The sequence below is a fragment of the Gracilinanus agilis genome, chromosome 4, assembly GCF_016433145.1.
Source record: "Gracilinanus agilis isolate LMUSP501 chromosome 4, AgileGrace, whole genome shotgun sequence".
In the NCBI taxonomy this organism is placed as follows: Eukaryota; Metazoa; Chordata; class Mammalia; order Didelphimorphia; family Didelphidae; genus Gracilinanus; species Gracilinanus agilis.
The window spans coordinates 60,279,085-60,304,696 of NC_058133.1; the positions used below are offsets into that span (position 1 = coordinate 60,279,085).

General features: G+C 40.5%; 1 protein-coding gene across 1 annotated transcript in view; it reads right to left on the reverse strand.

Annotated features, from left to right (window-relative positions):
• Positions 1–8,150: 8,150 nt before the first annotated feature.
• The window catches only part of ILDR2 (immunoglobulin like domain containing receptor 2), an 85,430-nt gene continuing 67,968 nt past the window's right edge, over positions 8,151–25,612 (reverse strand). The window contains exons 7-9 of the mRNA XM_044677111.1: positions 13,810–13,923; positions 10,486–10,702; positions 8,151–8,877 (exon numbers count right to left, since the gene is read on the reverse strand). Coding sequence (XP_044533046.1) covers positions 8,151–8,877; positions 10,486–10,702; positions 13,810–13,923 — 1,058 coding nt within the window. The remainder of the gene's footprint in view (positions 8,878–10,485; positions 10,703–13,809; positions 13,924–25,612) is intronic.

Genomic DNA, 25,612 nt, shown 5'->3' on the forward strand with positions numbered 1-25,612 from the left:
CCAAAGATTGAACCCTGGAAAATCTGAACCTGGTTTTCTTAAGGTCTTAGAATAGCCTGCAGTGAGACAGCATATGCTGATCCTCAGGAACCAGCCTTAAGCAACATGATGTGATTTCAGGGATCCTGGGCAGGCTCTCTTCAACCTTTCCCCATTTAAGTCTGAGACTCTTTTAAGAGGAGGAAAACCCCTTCTTTCACAGTTAGAGAAAAGATACAAGGGGGCAGCTGGGTAGCTCAGTGGATTGAGAGTCAGGCCTAGAGACAGGAGGTCCTAGGTTCAAATCCGGCCTCAGACACTTCCCAGCTGTGTGACCCTGGGCAAGTCACTTGACCCCCATTGCCTACCCTTACCACTCTTCCACCCAGGAGCCAATACACAGAAGTTAAGGGTTTAAAAAAAAGATACAAACCCCAAAAATACTGAGGGGTAATCACTGATTTAAATACCTTGTTGAGGCATAACATTTCATCATTTGAAAGTCTGTTATCTCATTTGATCCTCACCACCATCCATGAGTGAAGCAGGGCAAGTTTTGTCATCCATGTTTTATAGATCATGAAACTAACCTGAGGCCCAGAGAAGTTAACAAATTATTCAGAATCATAATCTAGTTAGTGGCCCTGTGTCCGTTCTTCTTTGTCCAATACAGACTCTCAAATTCACACTCACGCATCAGTGGCTGACATCAGATCCCCTCAAAAGACTGAGTAGAGATATGGCAAGAGAGTGGAAGAAAATTGGGCATTTGGGGAATGGGTGAAAGGGAAGGAACTTATTGGGAGAGAGAGAAAGGGGTGGCACTAAACAGAGAAAAGAAGTTAGAAGTTTCACAGTTTTCTCTAGATCTAGTCCTACAGTTCCTTCCCAATGATGGGTATGACTTGCTTTGAGGAGTAAGACCCTCAAAGTATTTTTCCAATGGCTTATATGCCAGGCTATGGACCAGATGGATGTAGTTCGAATATACTCTAATGTTAGGGAACATATGAAGTGACAGGCATCTGTAAGGTCCCTAAAGCGATGAGACAAAAGGTCTAAGGAAATGTTATAGAATTCACAGCCAATATACCAAGGGAGAGAATGATAACGCATCATGTTCTTGCTGTGTGGGTGTATTTCACTTTGTACCATAACTGTATTCATAGAACCCTAGAATGTTAAGAGAAGGAAAAATTTTTAATGATCCTGTAATTTAGCCTCATCATTATATGCATGAGAAAATTCAAGCCTAAGAGACATTCAGTGACTTTCACAAGGTCACGGAGTTAGGAGCAAAGCCTAGAACTGATGTCTACTTTCTTCCAAGTTATTGTTTGTGAACCTACATCATAATAAAAAATAGATGCAAAACAAATCATATTTTATATGTTTTATATCCCAGAGGGTGGCTTTGCATTAAACAAAGCTTCAGTTTATTCTTTTGTAAAGTGAAAATCCTTCTGGGATATCATCATCCCCCATTTGCCCATTTTCTAAATTCGGATTCTTGTTTAACAGGTGCTATTGTTTTTGTTTTTAAGCAGGATATAATCTGGACAGAGGAAGCACACACACCTATGATTTTTTTTAAAAGAAATTATTTTAGCTTAAAAACATTTCAAGTTATTGGACATGTTATAAAATTATTTGGAAACTTTTGTGGTTTTACTTATAATGCTATTTCATATATTATCTTAGAATTGGTTATCTCATATGTGTGTGTCTTATCAACCCAGCTGGACTGTTGAGCAGAGACAGACATATTACGTCTCTATAAAACACTGCTAGACAGCCAGGAGTCACTCAATGAATACCTAATTAATTGACTGGGTCACACTGCAGAAAATATACTAGGTGGACTCCAAAGACCTTTAGATCATTGAGATCTCTGTACAAGAAAATCTCTGACTAATGGATGAGATTTTATACTTAGTAATTAATTTGAGCTAAAACACCAACCTGTCTTGAAATTCTCTTTTTAAGTGGAAAGATTCCCAGGCAGGGACACATATTCAGTTTTTAATATCTTGTTTAGCTTTCCTTTGAGTGAGGAGAGACAAGGGCTGCACAAGGGCACTAGATACTTGAAAATGAAGGCATGTCAGATGGTCAAAAGAGTCAGAGGGGAGTCAGGTGTACTTAATGGTGACTGACCAACCTTGGCTTTATTTAGTCTCATCAATCAGGGAAACCCTCCAATAAACCTGGAGTATAATTGTACTCAAGGAAGAACATTTCCTACCACGGTTGATGTTGGAAAGTTTGGGTAGTTATTGTGACCCTATAAAGAAGTCTCCAGTCTTTCTTCCCAGGTTATTTCATAAACCTGAGGTTATCTTGTCATAATGTAATTTTTTTCTTAGAGTAAGGATTGTTTTATTCTTTTGTATTTGAATCCCTGCTAGGAACCCAGTACCTGACCCATGCATAGTAGCTGCTCAGAAACGCTCGTTTGAATTATCAGTTAATTATCTTTTTATTGTTTATATGAAGTTTACAGACTTTTGAAATAGAGGTTTCCAATTATTATAGTTCTCTCCCCCTTGCTCCCTGCCACCTTTATAAAATCATACATACCATCTGTCAATAAAAATGATTTTTTTTTGGTCTCTGCAGCTGGTGCTACGGTTCTCTTTGATTTGTGTGAAGCCTGACATAGTGCTCCATTTAGATAATAGCCACTAAAATTCCCCAACTTTTGCTGTATCAGGGCCCAAGCAAGTTAGAATATGAGGCTGTGGTTGTCTAAGAATAGTAGACTACAGAGAAGGTGACAGAGGAATGGTACTTGGTTTTTTTTTCATCTGAAACAGATCAGGTCTAGAGGTTGAGGATTAATGATGAAAACAAGTTGGACTATGAGGAAGAGGAGAGAGCAAGCACCAGCATTATAATTTGATCTTGTTATTGAAGAAGTCCACCCGTCTCTCAGGAATGGCAGTACTTGGAGCTGTTATGAGCACCCTGCCCTGTTCCATGGTGAGGGTCAGGGGTACTTCGTGTTCCTTTGGGAAGCCAGCCCTGCTGATGGATATGGTCCATATCTGGGTGAAATCAATCTTCATTTCACCGATCAATCATATGTGGCATGTAGGGAGTATTTCCCCACCTCTCCAAAATGGAGCTGGTTGTATTTCAATACCTACAACCCCCAATTTTGAGAATTGTTATAAAATACATTGGAGGCCAATGGAATGTTACCCTCAGGCTTTCCTGTAGCATCCTGGGAGCAGGTAGCTCTGCAGAAGCCTGAGGAAATTCTGAATAAGGGACCCACAGAGCAGGACCTGTAGCTCCTGAGGTTGGAAATGGGATTCCTTCAGGGATTAGGGGGCAAGCAGATAGGGAATTCAAGGTCAAGTATGATTGGCCCTTCCAAGAGATTCCAACCCAACTATGGACCAAACTACCAATGTGGCAGGGTTGATGGGAGAGCTGAACAATCATTTCAAGATTCTGTCCAACTGATTGGTGGTTTACAATGTCCAGTGCTAAAAAGAGGCATGAGATGTGTAGTCACAGGCCGAGGCAACCAGACAGGATATTCTCCTTTATGGAAAAGGAAATTTTAGGAGTTAGCTACGTTCCCATGCCTCCACCAAGAATCTCTCTCAAAATCATGTGGCTCAGATTATATTGAGGCCAGCCCATCATATGTGAATGAAGGATGGAGGAATGAGAATTAAGTTGGCTGGTAGACCCTCAAATTGAGATGCCAGGATCTGTTTCCATGGCAAACAACTAATGGCCTTTGCCATCGCCATCCCACTGTAAACTCCACAGGTAGGATGCTGGTCAGAGAAGAGAGGAACTCTTGTTTCAGGAGATAAACAAGACTGAGACTTAAACAAACTTGATCATTCAGGCACAGGAGGAAGAGATCCTCTCTTGCTAAGAAAGCAGTTTTCACTCATTCACTCATTCGTTCATTCAATATTTACTGAGTGCCTACTATGCACAGAATGCTAAGAAGTTTCTTATTCCAAACATCAGCTTGCTTAGCCTGCAAGGACCATTCTTCACCATCCCACACTGACTTAGAGTTAGCAGAAATGGGATGGAGAAAAAATTCATGGTCAAGTAGGTGCAAAAATTATCAATGATCCTGTTATTTCTGAGGGGAAATGGTAAGCATGCAGAACTGGCACATATCTGCTTCCCCCCAGCTTCTTTCTCATTCTCTCTTGCATTATTAACATTCTTCTCTCTTCCTTTCTTCTCCTCTTTCATTTATGTATTTCAAAAAGTTATCTTGAGGTCTCCAAGGACCTCAAAATCATATCACTGCTGGAGGCACAGTTCTCTTACTTATGCCACCCAGCTAAGGGAGAAGGAGGTGAGAGCCCTTTAATAGCCCAAATCAGGCCGACTTGCATGTTCAAGTGAGCAGCATAAAGAAAAAACAGTTTGTATTGTTAAATGTCACATGTGTCCCAAAAGGATAGATACTGGACCTGTTATTTCACTGGTGTAGGTATGAAGAAACACTCCCTACCAATGCAGGCCATCCTTTTCTCTGTCGTGCACAGGCTCAGAGACCAGCGTACAATACTGAGAAGCTAAGGGACTTGCCCAGGGGCACAAGAGTCAGTAGGCATCAGAAGCAAGGCTTGAACTCAAGTCTTCTTGGCTTTGAAGCTAGCTCTCTGACCACCACGTGGTACTGGCTGTCTTGTGTCTCATATAGCCTTTCAGGAAGGTGTGTTTTACCCTCATATTTTTTGCTCCAGTCACTGAAGAAGTGAAGTCCCACTGCCCAGCATGGCACCATTACTAAGACTTGCAGCAACTATATCAAAGGATCTCCAAAGGCCTTTGGATTTTTGTCATCATATTAGATGAATAGTTCAGAGATGGTCAGAGAGCAGGGTTATGTTTTTTGCATTAGGGCCATGTTCAAATGCTAGCTGAAGACCTCCTCCTTTTAGGAAAGAATTGCCTTTTTTGTCCTTGTCCCAATGAATCCAAAAGGACACTAAGGAGGGTGTCCCAGTTGTGGAAAGTGGACCATAAACAGAGATGATATCAGGTGATAAGAGATCAAAAGCTAGCTTTGTTACATATTAGGAAATAAAGTTGGTTCAAGTTCTGGTTCTGCAAAACAGAGCAACAAGGTTGATGAAACACTTAAGGTGAAAAACATGGGAACAATCCCAAACCTAGCTGGTTTTTTTTCTGATCAGTTTCTTGAAGAGCTAATTCAATGGACACTGGTTTGAAATGAGTCTCCTCAAGACAAAGTAGGTAACTGGCAAATCTTCCATATCAGATGGTCTGCTGGGTCTTGGGTCAGATTCTTGTCCCTGTAGCCACCTCCTGGTTTCTAGTCATCCAAAGAGATGCCTTCTACACAAATATCAGACCACAAGGGACATCCTAGTTGGAAAGTCATTCTGGGGAGAGAAGGAAGATAGCGCAATGTTAGCTTACAAATGGGTTCAAGTTAATGAATCCTTAAATAAAACTTACAAATAGGTTATCTGCACAAAGACCGTTTTTCCAACAAGACACTACATCCTTGCACTCTGGGAATATTCTCTGGCTGTCTTCCATCCCAGGAATATTCTCCCTCCTCATCTCCATCTGCTGACTTCCTTCAAGTCCCAGCTAAAATCTCACCTTCTACAAGATAGTTTTCCCAATTCCCTTTAGTTCCAGTTTCTTCTTTGTTTATAATTTCTAGTTATCCTACTTACAACTTGTACGTGTGGTCATTCCCATTAGAGTGAGCATCTTGAGAACAGAGATTGTCCTTGACCTTACTATTCCTAGCTCTTAGCACAGTGTCTCACATGAACACTCAGCAGAAAAGTATTTGTTTCTTGCCAGTTATCTATTAACAAGATTTAATTTGTAGTTTTAAAGATTAATCTCTAAAGAAGCTTTCTCCATGCTGCCATGACTATTTTGGGTTGTACTATTTCTGTTAAAGTTTCTTTTGCTTTTTTGTGTGTTTTTGTTTCTTTTTATTTTTGCATTTAAGGCCATTAAATTTGATTTTGTTTTACTCAAAAAAATAGTAGGTGCTTAATAAATATTTTTTGGTTTGATTGTTTGAAATACCTTCTGTCTTAGAATCAGTACTAAGTACTGGTTCAAAGGCAGAAGAGTGGTTAGGGCTGGGCATTGGGGCGGGGAGGTTAAGTGACTTGCCCAGGGTCACATAGCTAGGAAGTATCTGAGGCCAGATTTGAAACTGGAACCTCACATATCTAGGCTTGACTCTCAACCTACTGAGCTGCTCTAGTTGTCCCTTAATAAACGTTTAGAAGATCTGGATGGGGCAGTGGAGTGTTTAGCCTGGATCAGAAACATTAACCTTCCAAAGTCCAAATCTGGCCTCAGAGACTTAACACCTGGGTGACCCTGGCCAAGTTGTTTAAGCCTGTTTGCCTTAATTTCCTCATCTATAAAATGATATGGAGTTGGAAATTACTAACCATTCCAGTATCTCTGCCAAGGAAACCCCAAATGGGATCACCAGGAACCAAACATGACTAAACAACAATAAAATAAATGTTTATTGGCTGACTGACTAAAGGACTAGATTTCTTCTCCCTCTATCTAGTGATTCCCAAAGTGGGTGCCGCAGCAATCCAGGGGAGTGGTGATGGCCACAGGTGCATTTATCTTTTCTATTAATTGCTATTAAAATAAAAAAAAATTAGTTTCCAGGGGGCTAAGTAATATTTTTTCTGGAAAGGGGGCAGTAGGCCAAAAAAGTTTGGGAACAACTGCTCTATACTATGAAGCACCAACACAACTAACAATGGACTTTTTCTTAAGATGATTGTTAATAAAACCCTTGGCCAGTTAGTTTAGTTGCTGGATCCAGGGCCAATTTTAGAGATGTCTTTTAGTTTCCTAAAGTGAAGAGCTTCATCCCATAGCTACCTATGCAATTCCCACCTCCATTTTTCATCCATCTTGCCACTGGTTATAGGAAGGTTGAGGTAAGAGAGTGTGGATGGCTCACCACAAACTGATCCCTACTACTCAAAAATGAACTCAAAGCACCTATGAAACACTTCTTTTTTTTTTCTTTTTTTAAGGTATGTCTAAAGTTTTGGGTTTTTTTACCTTTTTCCAATTACCTATAGAAATAATTTTTTACAACTGTAATACACAGTTGAACAGGAACATAATTCCTATATTTAGAGGAGGATTTCTTAATCTGAGGTCTAAGAACTAAAGCAAAACTTTCCTAATGAATTCAATGTAACTGATTCCCTTTGTAATTTTGTGCCTTTACAGATATTATTCTGAGAAGAGGTCCATAGCTTTTACCAGATTGTCAAAGGCCTCTATGATACAATAAAGATTAAGAACCCCTGATCTAGATTAGAAACAAAACAAAAAACATAACTTCCTTATTCAATTTTGTTGTTGTTGATGATGGGAGCAACTGTTCCATTTATCTGCTCCCTGGGTACACTCATATGGGTATGTATGTTGGGAAGGTTGCAGAGAAGCAATGGTTCCTAAAGTCCAGGGGGTTATTTTCACCATAAAATCCAAGAATGCCCCCACCTTGTGATATTTGTTAGCATTTTCCTCAGGGATTTGGATGAATGGTGTATTATGCTTCCTAAACAGATAATTAATGATTTCAAAAGTTGGTTTTGAATTAACTTATACCCTCTGTAACAACCACCCAGTCTAGCTTTCTCAGTACTTACTATCTGCTTTCCTTTCACTTTTCTACCTGTCATCAAGAAGCCCATTTTAAACTTTATCCTATCATTGTATTGTGATCTTCAAAAAAATATGATATCCCTAGAAGGATTCCCCAAACTCAGATGACTTGTACCCTTTAATTCTGGAAGCCACCCCTTAAAAAGCTCTTTTTAAAAGAATAAACCCTTACCTTCCATCTTGGAATCAATATTGTGTACTGGTTCCAAGGCAGAAGTGTGGTAAGGGCTAGGCAATGAGGGTTAAGTGACTTGCCCAAGGTCACACAGCTAGGAAGTGTCTGAGGCCAGATTTGAATCTCAGGTCTTCTATCTCTAGGTCTGGCTCTCAATCCACTAAGCCACCCAGCGGTCCCTCCCTTCCCCTCCCCCCCCCCCCTTTAAAAAGCTCTTTATATTACACTCTGAGCATTTGTCCCTGGCCCCTGCCCTTCAGCCCTTCAGATATAATGTCCCTGCCTGATGGTTCCCTTCTCATCCCACTTGGATCAGGAGCACCAGACGTGGTCTCACAGTTTTCTTGAGGGAGTCCTTTTTCCTCTTCTTTTCTGAGTTGCTATGGTACAAGGACTCCCGGCCCCTGTAGGAGGGGCCCCGCGTCAGCTCCAGCTCGCTGTAGGGCGGTAAGGCATCTTCCATCTCGTCCTCTTCCCCGGCTTGTGGTGACGGCTGCTGCCCGCTCCCGGCTTTGTAGGTGCTTGGTGGCGACCAGGCGTAGTAGCTCCCGCTCCTTTGGAGGGGCTGGGAGCTCCGCTTGGACGGGGTCTCGAGGCTTCCGCCCCCACTGCTGCCCTCGCCCCTGGACTTCCTCTCCAGGACGCTGCTCAGATAGGGATGGTCGTACTTCTGGCCCACGCCTGGGGTCCGGCTCACCAGCCGAGGCAGGTGCTTGTCCTCATTGGCCCGTCTTCGGGGAGGGCTATAGGACCAGCCCCGGTCTGAGTCTGTCAGGGGCTCGCGGCTCCGGCTCCTTTTGCTATAATATTCCTCTAGGGAACCATCGTGATAGAGCCCGCCGTGGGCCCGCGACTCGGATCTCTCGAAGCGACTCCCCCCATGAGGCTCTTGGCTGTTGCCCTCGCCTCGGTGAGACCGCTGACTGTAGGAGTCTGCAAAGGCTGCCAACTCATCCATGGAGACAGCTGGCATCCCCATGGCAAAATTCTTCCGTGACAACATCTCTGACTTGGATCGCTGCTGGCTGCAAGCAAAGAAGCCATCAGTCAACTTTCACCAATCAAGGGACACTGACAAAGCGCAGACTGTGTTTATGACTATCATGGCTGCCCTGGAAGAGGAGCGATGCCCGAGAGCCCCTTCCCCTTCCCCCTCTTATCTGATGGTCTGTATCCCATGGCTAGGATAGGTGGTAGGAAGCAGCACCTTCCAGCAATCCTGGTCACAGCAATAATAATACTAGATTCTGTTCCTATAGAGCAGGGGTCGGCAACGTATGGCTCTCGAGCCCTATCTGGCTCTTTTGAGGGCCAGATATGGCTCTTTCTGCAGGAGCCATAAAGTCAATTTTTTTTCAGGCGCTGTTACAGGAGCCACACTGTGAGCATTGTACGGCTCTCACGAAATTACATTTTTAAAAATGTGGCATATATGGCTCTCACGGCCAAAAAGGTTGCCACCCTGCTAGAGAGTTTTGAGGCTCTCATTCAATCAGATACCAGTTACCACCCCGGCAACATCTGCATCATATTTCCTCCCTTTCTTCTTCCCCAGGAGGCAGAGTGTGGAAACAATGGGCTGAACAGAATTTCTCTGCAGAGTTTGATTAGCCAAGGATGGAAATTTCTAATGCTTTCTTTGCAGAGTATAAGTATGGAGAAAGTGTTACTATGAAGTATAGTTGGAAGCTATGTGATAAAATAAATGGGACAGAAGAGAAAACAAGTGCATGAGGGCTTGGCTTAGTTCAAAGAAAAAAAAGGAATTGATCAATGTTTTGACTATAGTCTAACAAAGTAATTCTTGCATAAGGAATTTGAAAAATGTTTCCTTGCTTAAAGTTATCTATGGAATGGAGAAACCCAAAAATTATATTCATCAAGGAAGTATAGAAGGCTAAGAATTCAACGAGCATTTACTCAATTCCAACTGTGTACGTGGCACTGAGCTAAGTATTGAGGCTCATAAGATAAAAATATAAAGTGCTTGTCCTCAAGGAGCTTATAATCAAATAGCAGGATGAGGCATGCACCTATACTAAAAGAAAATAATGAGGGGAATTGGAGAGACTAGAATCACGTTAGAAATTCAAGGATAAAGAGATCATTTCTCTCTGAGATCTTGAAATATCATAGATTTCAAGATAGAAATTTGTCAGTATTTATAGTCAGTATATAGAAAAGTTGGGACTTGTTCTCCTGTTGTGCCAATCAAATGGTTTACCAAAAGACAAGGATGCAAAAAGATAACAGGAGGGGAGAGTAAAGCATCTACTTTCTTTCTACTAATGTAGAATGGGAAAACCATAAGTGGCAGGCATCAAGTCCTTCTTTCCTTACATTCTGCACCATGCCCATCTATCCTTCCCTTTTGCCTAAACTCCATTTTCCTTTTGAAAAAAAAGTTTTTTTTAAATTTCCTAGTAAAATTATATTGTATTCCCCCCTAATTTCATGTAGAAACAACTTTTAACCCTTATTTTCTGACATTTTGCAATCCAAATTCTTCCCTTCCTTCCCATCTTTCCTCCTCCTTTCCCCCTTCCCATCACAAGTAATCTGATATAGGTTATGAACTATGCTATCCTGCAATACATATTTCCATGTTCATCTGCCCAAGACATTTTCTATACCTGTGCCTGAAGCTGTCTCGATCCTCTTTGTTATAATTGGTGGATGAGGGCCCATGTCCTGACCCACCACTGTTTCCCATTACACCCGTCCAGTAGTCCGTATCGCTCTCCATGTTCCCCAAAGAAGGGAGCGGCTTCCTCCGCATCTGGCGGTAAGATTGACAGAAATTTCCATTGTCTTCATGCAAGGAGCTGAGTTCAGAAATGGTGTTATTATCTGAAGGAAAAAAAAAAAGGTCACCAGAATCATTTCAGGATCTCTCCAAGTCAAAGGTCTAATGAGGACAAGTGTCTGAGGGCCCCTCCAATCTCTAGTTCAGGCTGGCTACTGACCAAAGCTCATTCTGGTGTGCTGCAATAGGAAGAATGGCTCGCCACTTAAAGCACACCAGCTCCCACAAGACAATGCTTCCTCTCGGTGCCTTGCTCCAGGATGGAAGAATGCTTGCTATTTTTCAACTGAGGGCTGACTTCTCAGAATGCCCTGGGCCCAGCCTCTTTAGATATCATCATTCTTTTTCAAATGTTTTTCCTTTTGGGATGATCATAGCCTGAAGGATGCTGGGTGAAAGACAGGCATAAGGGGAGAGAGAAACCAATGGCTCCGACTCTGTGTGGTGCTCATCCAGTCTTAGTAAGGGAAGGCTAGAGCTATTCTGTCTCACAAGGCAGATCAATGAGAAACAATGTGGGATAATGGATAGAGGGCTGGCTTCCCAATCACTTAAACCAGGTAGATGGAGTCCTGCTTCTGACTGAGCTGACTGTGTGACCCTAGGCAAGTCCCTTATCATCTCAATGCTCTAAGCAACCCCCTAAGGCTGAAAATTGTGGGAAAAGCCCTGACCTGCTTTGGTAGAAGGAATTTCCTCACCTAGGAGTTCTCCTTTACCAGTAAAATTACAGCTTCTGCAGACCTCAAGGCAATGCTTTCTATAGGATGTAGGTATGAAAAAGGCCCAAAATGCCTGATGAATCTGACAGCTAGAGGCCTACATCATCTAAGCAGATGAGTACTGGGGACTCAAGCGTTTGGGGGAGTCCCTTTCCCTTCAATTCTAAAGCAGTCCAGCAGAACCCCAAGGCTGGGTCTGAACCTGAAAACTGGAATGAACTGTGCCAGTTTGCTTAAATCTGAACTATACCGAACCAGACCTGAACATTAATTTCTTACTGAACAATTGAACTTTTAAAAAAAAATTACATTTGAATAAACCATCTGCTAGATCTGCACAAACTGGAACTAATCCTAAATATTTCCAATTCTGGATAAGAATCAGGATGGATGTCGGGGCCTTTTGCTTCTCTCTCTCCTTTTCTTTGCCTGCCTCTCACCCAGCATCTTTTCCTTCAATATAAAGCATGGAAAAGGAAAACATTTGAAAAAAGATGATAATGTATAATAGGGGTGGGCCTTGAGCACCCTGGGAAGGCATCTCTAAAAAGAATTCAGCTCTTTACTTACCTAGGGAGCTATCATTTCCTTGTTGTAGATATGCTACCCAAGAAAATCATATAAACCCTCTACACTTTAGCAAGAGCTGCTGGAGCAAAAAAAAAAAAATAATCTCTTTGTGAAAATATGTTTTACATGATAATCCATATATAACCCAGATTGAATCACCTGCCAGCACCAGGATGGGCAAGGAAAGGAAGGGAGAGAAGGAGATAATAAGTTCAATCCTATAACAGAAAATCTTACATGGAAATTTGTTGTTATATGTAATTGGTAAAAAATATAAAAATAAAGCTTGAAAAAAACTCTGGTAATAAAACTCTTCAAATATAGCGAGGGTGGTCCCTCTGTTGCCAGAGCCACAGTCCATCTCTGAGCCTGCATCCCCAAGCACTTAGCACAGTACCTAGCACACAGGCACTTAATAAGTAAATGAGTAAACTCCTGTTGATTGACTGACTGACTACCATCTGAAACTCTTCTTCAGTAGTATGTGTGCTCCATCAGCGATCTCTTTTCCCTGCCCTTCTCCTTCAGCCAGGCCTTTCCGTGGGCCCCAAATGCAGACCCCCCCATCCCAGTACATACATTGAGCCCATCAAATGCGGTGACATCTGCATTTCTGACATTACAATCTGGAGAGGGTCTTTTTATAGTAGGTGCAGTGGGAGGATACAACAGTAGATGCTACTCAGACAGGATAGTTTTAGACTGGAGAGCTCTGTGGAATGTGTTGGCGCCTCTTAATCTGAACAGAACCCCCTAATTATGGCAGATCCCCCACCAGGCCTGATATCAACTTGGGGAAGGGAGGAGGAAGAATAAGAGCCTCCTAGCTGACCCTAACAGGCTCCATAAGACTAGCCCTTACATGTCAGACCTGCTACCTGCAGATGGTAATGATATATGGTTACTAAGGATCCATCCCAAAGAAACATCTTTGTCAGCTATACAGGCCACAGGCTTGTCAGTGACTGGGGCTGGGGTCCAACCCACCAAGAGACTCTTTAATTAAAAAGTCCTTTGAACAAGAAAGGCAGCTCTTTCTCCTTCTCCCTGCCTCTCCCCTAGCCCCTTGAGTCATCTAGGACTCAGCTGTTTGGGATGATGCAGGCCTCTGGCTGCCAGATTCATCAGGCAGTTTGGGTCTTTCTCACAAATACCTCCTATAGGGAGAACTGCTGCTAGGTCTATGGTTTAATGTCAAAGACTTTGGAGTCAAAGGGAATTTCAGGATTCAGTCTCTATATCTTCATTTGCTCTTTTAAAAACATCTTAAAGGCAGGGGTGCTTCTGACAAATTATTCCTTCTTTTTTTTCTCTCTTTCTTTTTTTGTTCCTTTTCCTTCCCTCTCTCTTTCCTCCCTTTCTTTCTTTCTTTCTTTCTTTCTTTCTTTCTTTCTTTCTTTCTTTCTTTCTTTCTTTCTTTCTTTCTTTCTTTCTTTCTTTCTTTCTCTTTCTTTCTTTCTTTCTTTCTTTCTTTCTTTCTTTCTTTCTTTCTTTCTTTCTTTCTTTCTTTCTTTCTTTCTTTCTTTCTTTCTTTTTCTTTCTTTCTTTCTTTTCTTTCCTTTTCCTTCCCTCTCTCTTTCCTCCTTCCTTCCTTTCTTCCTTCCTTCCTTCCTCCCCTCCCTCTTTCTTCTAATGATCCCCATACAGAGATGTAGCATCATGTAGTAATAAGAGATTCCATTACCCACCAAATCAGAAGTCTCCTGCTCTTCCCCTGTGCCCACTCAAGGTTAATTTTTTTTAAGGCTGTGGCACCAGCAGCTGCCATCCCTGAGTTCTTACCCTGTACACCCTGGGGATAGTAGGCTACCTCTCAGAGGTCCTAGCAGAAAATAAATCACAGAAGACTTATTACTCACATCTTTCTCTCATCCTTCTGGCTGGATCAAACTGTGCCAGTTCCTTTTCCACATAATAGAGGACTTTCATGGAATCTCGTTCTTTGTCAGCCTGGATCCGGTAACCTTTACGAACTGCCAGAAGAATAGAAAGAAATAATACAATTGAATTCTCCTTAACAAGCACCTGCTACTTGCAAGACACAGTGCTAGGTGCTGACCATACAAAGACAGAAATGAAAAAATGGTCCCTACCTTCAAAGAGCTTACATTCTTTTGCAGGAAGGGGAGCAGAAAGTGGTGGGACAAATCAAATAAATAAATAGGAATTCATCCATTACAACCAATACTTTGACCAAGAATCTCTTCTTATCAATCAACACCTACTATATACCAAGCCCTAAGTTAAGTGCTGAGGACACAAAAGCAAAAGTCTTATGTAAGCATAGTGCCTGGCATGTAGAAAGTACTATGCAAATGTTAGCTATTATTATTATTATTATTATTATTATTATTATTATTATTATTATTATTATTATTATTATTAATCATCATCCATGGTTGCCTGGGTGAAGGCTGCTACCCCATCTCTTTTAAGACTGGGTAGGAAATTAATGGAAACAATGCACAAAGCGTGGCAAAGAGTGGTGAAGAGCATTGTGTATGCTTCTAGAGAAGGGCCTACTTTCTGTTCTCTGGTCTAATTTTCTAAAATCTATTAGGAGGTAGGTCATAGTGCCCTGATTGTGGGCAAAGCTCCCCCACACATAAGTTCTATTTACATCACAGATGAGAATTTTACATTTTGCAGTACTCTAATCACAGAAAAGGCACCAAAGACAGTGAAAGACGCCCACACACACATTTGCAGGTGCACTGATTATATGAGAACATGCTGGGCATCTCTTGCACATTCATTTCAAATTGTAGGATTGACTTTTTAAAAAAAATTTAATGATTCTCAGCACATATTTTTTAGTGGCACCTTCTTTTGGAGGTTAACTCTAAAATCCTTACATGGAAGCAATTATTAGCAATAATGATTTTATTTATCAAGCACTCACTCTCCTATCTCTGCAGAGGCGTTTGCAGAGTAGTACAGACAGTTCAATTAAAATGCAATTATCCTACGAAAATGCTGTGTCTCTTCTGAGGCAGCTTGGTCTAGTGGATAAAGCATAGGGCTAGGAATTAGGAGAACAGTCATCCATTTTCCATTCTACCAATGAGTCACTGGGTGACTGTGAGCAGATAATGGCTTCTCTGAGCCCCAGTTTCTAAATCAAGGAAATGGGAAGAATTATACCCTATTCTGAATGTGGCCTATAGAAATTCTGAAAGGATAAGTGTGACCATCAGCTCTGAGCTCTCTGTAATTCAAAATATACAAGAAGAAAACGAAATATCTATTAGAGGGAGTTCCAGTGTTAACTCTTCTGTGAAGACCTTCCTTGATCCCTCAGCCAGCAGCAATATTCCTCTGCTGTGACTTCCAGTAGTACTTTATTCATACCTATTTTATGGAACTTATCACATTCTATTTTGCATTATAGTTTATATCAATGTCTTACTCTCCCTACTAAATTATCAATCCCTAAGGACTGAGATTGTGTTAAAAATCATCTCTGTTATCCCACAAAGCATAGAACCTGATGCCTTGAACACAGCAGATGCTCAATAAATGTTTGATGAATGAATGAATATATCATTTTAATAGTGTTTTAAATGATGGTTTTTGTCTAAAGTGGTTCATTTTTGTAAGATCTTACAGAGTGAAAAGGGGCCCCAGATATCATGTAGTCCAAAAGGAATTCTTTCTTCAAGATCTCTGATAGAGTCTTCCAATCTTTACTTGAAAAAAGTAAAGTTAAGACCTCACTACCTTCTAAGGTTGTTCTAATTCCAGATCGGGCACCTCTAATTGTTTAGAGACTCATAAAATCTCAAGAGCTGGAGACTTGGGAGGCCATTCATTATAACCTATATGTGGCCCCCTTAATGAGTCATCCCATCTCTCCTTGAAGACTTCAGGTGAGGGGAAAATTCATTAACTTTCAAGGAAGCTCATTCTCCCTTTGGATAGACAGATCTAATTGTGATCTGGAAAGTGAGCTGGAGAAGGAAATGGAAAAACCTTGAAGAGTTGGATACAACTGAACAATTATCAGGAATAATGATAATAATAGTAAAAGCTAGCATTTATATAGCACCTACTATGTGCCAGGCACCATGCCAAGTACTTTACAAATATCTGATCCTCATAACAACCCTGAGAGTAGGTGTTATCCTCATTATTACAGTTGGGGAAACTGAGGCAAATAGTGGTTAAGTTATTTGACAACGGTCACACAGCTAATAAGAAAGTAGAGGCTATTATTATCCTAATTATTGCAGTTGAGGAAACTGAGGCAAATAGAGGTTAAGTGACTTGCCTAAGGTCACACAGCTAATAAGAGTCTGAAGTCCCATTTGAACTCAGGTCTTTCTAATTCCAGGCCCAGCACTCCATTGATTGTGAAATGTGTCTCTTTTCAGTTTTTTTTCCTTTGTTCCTAGCTCTGCCCTCTGGACCCAAACAGAATAAGATTAATAAGAGGTCTGGGTCTACTTGAAGACAGCCATCAGGTTCACCCCAAAGTTTCCTCATCTATTACATGAGATGGTTGGACTAGACTTATACAAGAAGCCTTTTGTGATCCCCTGTAATGCTAGCTCCTTCTCTGGATTGATCACCTCCAATTTGCCCTTGCAAATTATCTTCTTTATTCACAGTTATTTGCATGCTATATTCCCTCTCAAACTGTGAGCTCCTTGAGGGCAGGGACTGTCTTTTGCTTTTTTTTTTTTTTTTTTTTTTTTAATCTCCAGCACTTGGTACAATGTCTCACATGTAGTAGACACTTAATAAACCTTCATTGACTCTCTGACTAGACAGTCTCTGAAGTTCCTTCCTGTTCTGTGTCTATGATCCTCTGATTCTCTTCTCGAGTCCTTTTATACCATCCTCTGGACATGCCCCAGTTTGTCAGTGTCTTTTCTTAAATATAGGGCCCTAAAGTGAACACAGTATTTCAATTGTGGTTTGACCAGGGCAATTTCATTAAGATTATTGATCTCTTTTGCTCTGGACACTGCTTCTCTCTTACTACAGACTAAAACTGCATTATAAATGAGAGCCCAACCATCTGCAGCTTTCGGTTTAGTAAGGGAAATTTTAAAAGGAGCATAAAAATAATGAGAGATAGGATGCAAGATCGCCATGCGAGAGGTATAAAGTGCTATGGAACTACAGAGAAGAACTTTTTTTTTTCAGCTGAGAAGATAGCAAAGGATATTATGGAAGAGATGGCATTTTGGTAGATCCTGAAAGATAAGTAGGAAATGAACTTTTATGGGGAGGACCATCCTAGGCAGAGGGAACTTTGTGAGGAAAGCCAGATAATAATAATAAGTGCTAACATATTTATATATAATATTGCTATTGAAACATCTACATATCTATAGTTTTATATGTAATATAGATATATCTACATATCTATATCTTTATATGTAGTGCTTTAAGATTTATAAAAAGGTTTAGAGAAATCTGAGACAACTTTAATCAGCTGACTCAGAGTTCAAACAAGCAGAGCCAAGAAACAATCTGTACAATAACAACCACACTGTATGGACAAACAACTTGAAAGACTTAAGGGCTTGGATGAATTCAGAGGCCAACCGTATTTCAGAAGTGATGGACTCAAGATGCAGAATGAAAATACACATTTTTGGACTTGGGTAATGTGGGGATTTGTTCTGCTCAATTATTTTTATGCATGTATGTTGTAAGAACTTCATTGGTCTTTTTTCTCTATAGGGAGAAGTAAAAGAGAGAAAATAAATGCTTGTTAATTAGAAATAAAATGTAAAGATTCATAAAGTGCCTTAAATACATTATTTCATTTTATCCACCTCTGACATTTACTACCCATGTTATCTTGGATTAGTCACTTAACTTGGGCCTCTACTTCCTTACCTGTAAAAGGAGGAGATTGAACTAGCTGGCCTCTGAGGTCCCGTCCAAATCTAGATTTATGATCTATAACTCCAAACTATGCATATTCATAGGAGGAAAGTAACTTTCCCAAGGTCGAAGATGTGGTTATCAGTAAAGATGCGTCAGATTCAAGTACAGTCCTCCTGTTACTGATGTTTATATTATGGATTCTGTCCAGATAAAATCTGGCCTGCCTTTCTTTTGGCAAGCGGGACAGTGTCACCAGTCTGAATGCAGAGCAATCTAAATTCTGGGCTTAGGACAGCCAGATGGCAACAGGCTAAGTAAGGATCCTCTGGCCAGGACACAAAGTGGTCTCATCTTTTCCCTATGTTTTTCTTTTCCTCTCTCTTTATTCCAGGGTGGCTGAATGTCCTACCCTTTTTTCCTTGCCTTTATTTTACTGTTCCTGACAATTTAGTGTAACAGATTTTCAAGAATAGCAAGACCAGGGTAGGTAGGAAGATGAAGTAGAGGTACACGGAACATGACACCCTCACAATGAGGCAGTGCCACAAGAATCAGGGAATCTTAGCAATTCAATGGTCCTTGGGAATCATCTACCCAAAATGTTCACCCAACACAGGAATGCCCTCTAAGACAAATGTGACAGATGTCCATTCAGCTTTCCCTTTAATCATCTCTAGTGATGAAGGAGGCACTGCCTTACAGGCAGTTTATTTAATTTTTCAGAGTTTTTTTTTATTGTTAAAGAGGCTCATGATAAGATGAAATTAATTTTCCTGTAATTTCTACTTCCTAGATACTAATATATTGCTTTTGGAGCTGTGGACTGATCCAATCACTCTGGGGGGCACGATTTGGAATTATGCCCAAAGGGCTATAAAACAATGAATACCCTTTGCTCTAGTAATACCACTACTAGGTCTGTATCCTAGAGAGATTAAAAAAAGAGGGGTGGGAAGGACCTACTTGCACAAAGATATTTATAGCTGCTCTTTTTGTGGTGGCAAAAAATTGGAAACTAAAGGGATGTCCATCAATTGGGGAATGTCTGAAAAATTGTCATATGTGATGGTGATGGAATACTATTGTGCTATAAGGAATGATGAATTGGATGACTTCAGAAGGAGCTGGAAAGACCTCCATGAACTGATGCAGAGTGAAATAAGCAGAACCAGGAAAACATTGTACACAGTAACAACAATACGATGGAATAATCAACTGTAATAGACTTAGTTATTGTTGGCAATACAATGATCCAGGACAATTCTGAGGGATTTATGACAAAGAAAGCTATTTACCTCCAGAGAAAGAACTATTGGAGTCAAAATATAATTTTTTTGAAAGTATACTTTTTTTTCCAATTATTTATTTGGGTTTATGCTTTGGGGTTTTGGTTTTGTAAGATTACTCGCTTAGAAAAATGAACAATATGGAAATGTTATACATGATAGTACATGTATAAGCCAGATCAAATTGCCTGCCATCACTGGTAGGGGAAGGGAAGGGAGGGAGAAAGGTAAGTTAGATCATATAACTTAGAAAAATTTGTTATAACATGTAATTGGTGATAAATTAATTAAAATAAAAAAGAGAAAAAAATTTTCTTCTTCCTGGGTCTTATTATCCTTCTAGAACTAAGCTCAACAAACCCAACTCCTCTTAGTCATGCCTTCTCTTTTAGATATATGAATCTATGCATCTAAATATCTTCAATTCCTTGAATTGATCCCAGTTTTAGTCATATAATGTGGACCACATTCACAGTTTAGAAATCTCTCTCTCATTCTCACAAAATTTATGACTGTTGGTATCCTATAGATCAAGTTGCATACCCTGAAACCTAATGACAATCTCTTTGCCCAATTCATAGCCTCTCAGGAAGCTTTCAGTTCCATCCCCATGTATATATTATATCATGGATCCATTGTATCTGCCAAACAACTCCAAAATTGCCTTCCCTGTCACTAGCTGGGACTTTAGAAATTTCTACTGTTTTTCAAATGAACATTTGAAGCCATTGAGGGAAAATGGTGCGTCCTTTCTTTATGCCTCGGGGAGGTCCTTGGTTTGGGTTTCAGCAGCTAAAAGGTTTGGCAATACCTCCTTAAGATATCTGGTCATTTTAAAGGCTGAAGTTAAAAATTCTGTTATTGCTCAACCACACTGAATTAGTTATTTTTGCCACAGAATTACAGTTTTATTCTTGACTACAGTAGAATTTTACAAGTTTTAGTGGCTTAGGCAGTTCTGTTTTTAAAGTAACCCACAAAAACATCCAGATGTTTGTATATTATTCATTCAAAGAGAAGTCTGTTGGGGGGAGAAGGGGAAGAAGGGCAATCATTGGGATACTAGATTTTTTCTGAATTGCTAGCCTGATTGGAAAGGTATAATTTTGTTGACCAGATCATATTATATTGGTCTTTTGCTCACTCTTTCTCACATAATTCTCATAAATGTACAGAGATAACACATTTCAAAAATTTATTCCCTTTGAAAACCAAGAGACAACAATTCAAATTCACCACATTAGCAAAACCAAAATATGTTATCTCTATCTAACTTTTCTTCTCTTCCTTCTTTTTGCTTTGAGAACAGTAATCAAATTTAATACTATCAATACTTATGAAAAGGCTGTGCCAGTCAACTCTCCCATCAGTCTGGGTGACTCTCAGACCAAAATACCCTTCTCTGGTTACAACTTGGCTCTAAGATGGAGTAGTCTCTCTCTTAGAATGTAAAAGTCTTGAAGGCAAGGAAGTTCCTTAGTTTTTTAATTCATTTCCCCAGGACTTAGCATAGTCCTTGGCACATAGTAAGCCCTTAAACATGAGTCATTCATTCATTCACAGCGTTCTTTCATTCATGTTAGGTAATTTCACTCATCAGACCCATTAATGATGAAATAATTATTTCATCCTCATCTGGTCAGTGTCACAGCTCACTGATGCTATAAATACCAACAGTAGCTGGGGTGTGTTTATGTATTGTTATATATGTTTTGCATTATAGAAAATGGTCCAAAGTCCAGGGAATTCTAAGATGGCAGTGATGCTTTTAATGACGAATATACTATACTGCTGGTTAGAGTCATCTTTGGAAAACAGCTTTTCAAAAAAATATGTTTCAATGAATGATTTACATAATTTTTCTAATTTTTCTCTATAATCCAATCCAGGTTTTTGCATTAGCAACAACGATAATAACAGCCAGCTCTTTAAGATTTTGTAAAGTGCTTTACAAGTATTATCAGGATGTTTACATCTCAGTTTCTCCTGTTTGTTAGTTTCAGTAGTTTTTATTTTAGTGGAAAGGAGAAACCAGTAAATTCAATCTGATGCCATTCTTTAGTTCCAAAGCATGTGTACTATGAAAGAGATTTTATCTTAATCTTTCATCTTAATTAAAATTCATATGTTATTTAGTTAGCCCCTCCCTAAAACCAAATAGCAACTTATGGAATTGCTATTTTATTAAAGATGAGCCCAGTAGAGTTTTATTTTATTTTATTATTACTATTTTTAAAAAACCCTTACCTTCCACTTTAGAATCAATACACAGTATTGATTCCAAGGCAGAGGAGTGGTAAGGGCTAGGCAATGGGGGTTAAGTGACTTGCCCAGGATCACACAGCTAACTGAGGTCAGATTTGAGCTTAGGACCTTTTATCTCTAGGCCTGGCTCTCAATCCACTGAGATACTCAGCTGCCCCCTCCAGTATGGTTTTAAAGGAATAAAGCTTAGCTCTTCCTAATCTGTCCCAAAATGCTAAGTAACATTCTTTGTGGATGGAGAAATAGCTGTCATATTCCATCCCGCAGGGGATATCAGCTCAGGAAGGGGTAGAGTAATGCTTTCATTTTGCATGTTATACGTGTGTACGTAATCTCTAATTATATACAGTATGCATATTCAGACACACACACACACACACACACACACACACACACACGCTCAGTCTTGCAAACAAGATGCCAGAAACCTTACCCACAGACAGACCAGCCCACTCCTTTGTCCTGGAAGAAAGGCAAGCCAATAGGGGCCAGGCTGAAATTAGTGAGGAACAGGTCACCACCAATGGGTCAGTAAAGAAATAAATATGTATTACAAATCTACTATGTGCCAAGCACTGTGCTAAATGCTGGGGATACATACAGAAAGATAAAACCACTCTCCTTGCCCTTAAAGGGCTCACAGTCTAATGGGGAAGATAATTAAATAACTGTACAGAGAAGATATCTAGGCAGGATAAGATACAGGAGATAATGAACACAGGGAAGGCACTAGCATTAAGGGGAACTGGGACATTAAGGTTTTTTGTACTTGGGATTTTAGATGGGATTTGAAAGTAGCCTGGGAAGCCAGGAGGTGGAGATAAGGAAAGAGAACATTCCATGGATGGGGGACAGCCAGGGAAAATCTTCAGAATGAGGAGATGGAGTAATGAGGTGTAGGAGTAAAACAAGGAGGCCGGTGACCCTGGCACAGAGAGCACAGGATGAGGAGGCGCAAGAAACCTGGGTGGAAAGGGAGGATGGGGCTAGGTTATGAAATCTAAAAGCCAAACAGAGTTTGTATTAATAGAGAGATGTACACCTGTTGGGAAGTCTAAAGAGAGACGAGAGCAATGACAAAGTACTTCTGTTTCCCATGCCAAGCTCTCACTTTTGTAATAAACAACAACAAGGTAGGCAGGCAGCTCTCCCCAGGCTACATAAACCATGTACAAAAACCAAAACTATTCACCGTTGGGGACTTCGACAGAAGCTCATTCAGCTTGGGCGAGGAGGCTGGTTTTGTTTGGTTTGATTTGATGAGGCTAGTATGTTCTTTTAAGTACTCCTGGAGCCTTTTGGTTTCAAAGCATTAAACAAACAAATGTCAACAGAGGCTATGATGTCTAAAAATTGTTGCAGAGATGTCTGGAATTCTTAATAAAAGTCCAGGAAATGTCTAAGCAGCATAAGAAGCTAAGGAAGAGAGGGAGACTGCTTTCTGCAAAAGTGCCCTGAGCACTTGTCTCATTCAGGAACTAGGAGTTAGACAGCCCTTGCTTGGAGAGCCAGCTACCTTGCTATCCCACAAGCCAGAACTGGTCTGAATATTCTTCAGGAAGAAGCTGGATTAAGGATGTGAATAATAATAATAAAAGCTATAATTTACATAGTATTTTAAGATTTGCAACATTTAGCAACCATATATAAGTAGGCACTATTACCATCCCATGGTGGTTACATGTTGCAGTGGACAGAGGACTGGGTTTGGAATCAGGAAGACTCATCTTTATGAGTTCAAGTCCAGCCTCAGACACTAGCTATGCGACCCTGGGTAAATCACTTAATCTTGTTTGCCTCAGTTTCCTCATCTGAAAAATGAGCTGGAGAAGGAAATGGCCAACCACTCCAATGTCTGTGCCAAGAAAACCCCAAATGGGGTCACAAAGAGTTGGGCATGACTGAACGATGTTATTATCCCCATTTTACAGATGAGGAAACTGACAGTAGACAGAAGTGAAGTGATCTGCCTAAGGTCAGAGAGTTCCAGTGTCTGAGGCCAGATTTGAAATCAGGTTGTCCTGACTCCAGGCCTAGCACTCTATCCACAGTACCAGCTAGCCATCTCTCTTAAAGGCTCATAGACTAAATTCTAACTCTCAGTCCTCTCAAACTCCAATTTTGCTCAAGTATTTGGAGTCCCTTGTCCATGGCTATTTAAGGTTTAAAAGTTATTTTCCTTAGTTCCAACAAAATACAGCTCTTTCTTTTGTAAATAGAGAATCCAACCCTTTATTCGGCCTGCCTCTCTCCCAAAAGGGTTTTTATTTAGACAGTTGGACTTTATCTTTTAACCAGCATACCCAAAGGATCTTCTTTATCTCCTTCTTCAAGAGTGGGCTGCTTAACAACTCGAAACTGTACACATGCTGAAGTAATCCAGAGTGCCAACATTCACAGCATGCTGTCTCTGCCTCCTTGCTAGAGTCATTTGGGGATTTTCATCTATCTGGACCATGTCTGGATTTTTCTGAGGTATAGTTAAGGCTTTGCAGTATTCTCCCTGGCTCACCCAGAGGTGCCATTCACATTCTGGGAGCTAGAATGATAATCACGGCTGGAATGACACTACAAACTCATATCCTTCTTGGCAAAATCTCTAATGATCTGCATAAGTCAGGTCTTTAATCTCCTCAATGGTAAATGATAAGGATTATCTTTTGTGTTGTTACAGAAGGACAGGCTATGAGGCACAGAGGGCCATGATAAGAGGATACTAGTTTCAAGGCCTCAGATAAAATGTTGACATGGCAGATGCCCATTGATTGGGGAATGGCTACCCAAACGGATACATGAATGTAATGGAATATTTGTTGTTTTGTTGGTTGATCATTTTAGTCATGTCTGACTCTTTGTGTCTCCATTTGAGGTTTTCTTGGCAAAGATACTGGAGTAGTTTGCCATTTCCTTCTCCAGTTCATTTGACAGATGAGGAAACTGAGGCAAAAGAGGTTAAGTGACTGTATGACCCTAGCAACCCCTTATTTGTCTTTTTTTTAGAGGTATGGTAATATTCCATCAGGGCTATCTAAGTGGCACAGTGGATAGAGTACTAGCCCTGGAGTCAGGAAGACTTGAGTTCAAATCAGATCTCAGCTACTTACTTGCTGTTTGACCCTCAGCAAGTTTTTATATACAGATATACACACATTTATCTCTCAATTAGAACGTAAACTCCAATGGCATAGGGGATATTTCTTTGTTTTTATATTCCCAGCACAGCGTCTGGTACACAGTAGGTATATAATTAATGGTTATTGATCAATTGACCGAAGTAGCAGAGTTGGGCACTAAGCCAAAGTCAATGCTCCCTCTACCATACTGTATAGCTCACTTGCTCATGTCACCTCCACATGATGCCATTAAAGTCACTAGGAATTCATTGGAGCACTACAGTGTGCACAGATGATAAGAATAAGAATGTCCAGATCCCCAAGGAAAGCCTGATAAAATGATAGGTTGTACCCAATACAACTGGGTTGAAGGAAATAGGAAAGGAGAAGGGTTGAGAACCAACAAAAGGAAAAGAGAATAGGAGGCTACAACCAGAAATAGTGGGGCAGGGGAGGAAGAGGAATGATGGGAAATATAGAGAAGGGAAGAATGGAGAAAAGAGGCATGAAAGATCAGATAATTTTCATTAATGGCTTTTTAAAAAACCCTTACCTTCCATTTAGAATCAATTCTGTGGATTGGTTCCAAGGCAGAAGAGAGGTAAGGGCTAGGCAATAGGGATCAAGTGACTTGCCCAGGGTCGCCTCGCTAGGAAGTGTCTGAGGTCAGATATGAACCCAGGTCCTCGTGATCCCAGGTCTAACTCTCCATCCACTGAACCACCTAGCTGTTCCCTGCCCACCCCACCTGCAATCAGTGGTTTTCATCTACTTCATCTTTCAGGAAATTAGAGCCTGGTGTTACTTCCTTTCATGCACTCTATGATCTAGCTACTCTGGCCTCCTGGCTGCTCTTCATCCCTTGCATCCATGTCTTTTCACTGGGTGTCCCCCATGCCTGGAACGTTTTCCCTCCTCACTTTCATCTGCTGGCTTCTCTGGTTTCCTTAGAGACTTAACACTGATCCCAAGTTCTGCAGGAGATCTAAAGTCCTTTGGATGATTGTCTTCTAATTTAGAATGAGAGTGCCTTGAGCGCAGGGACTATGCTTTTGTCTTTCTTCATATCCCCAGCATTGGCACATACTAAGTCTTTACTAAATGCTTGTTGATTAACCATCTGACAATCATTCTATTTCATTCTCAGGAATTGG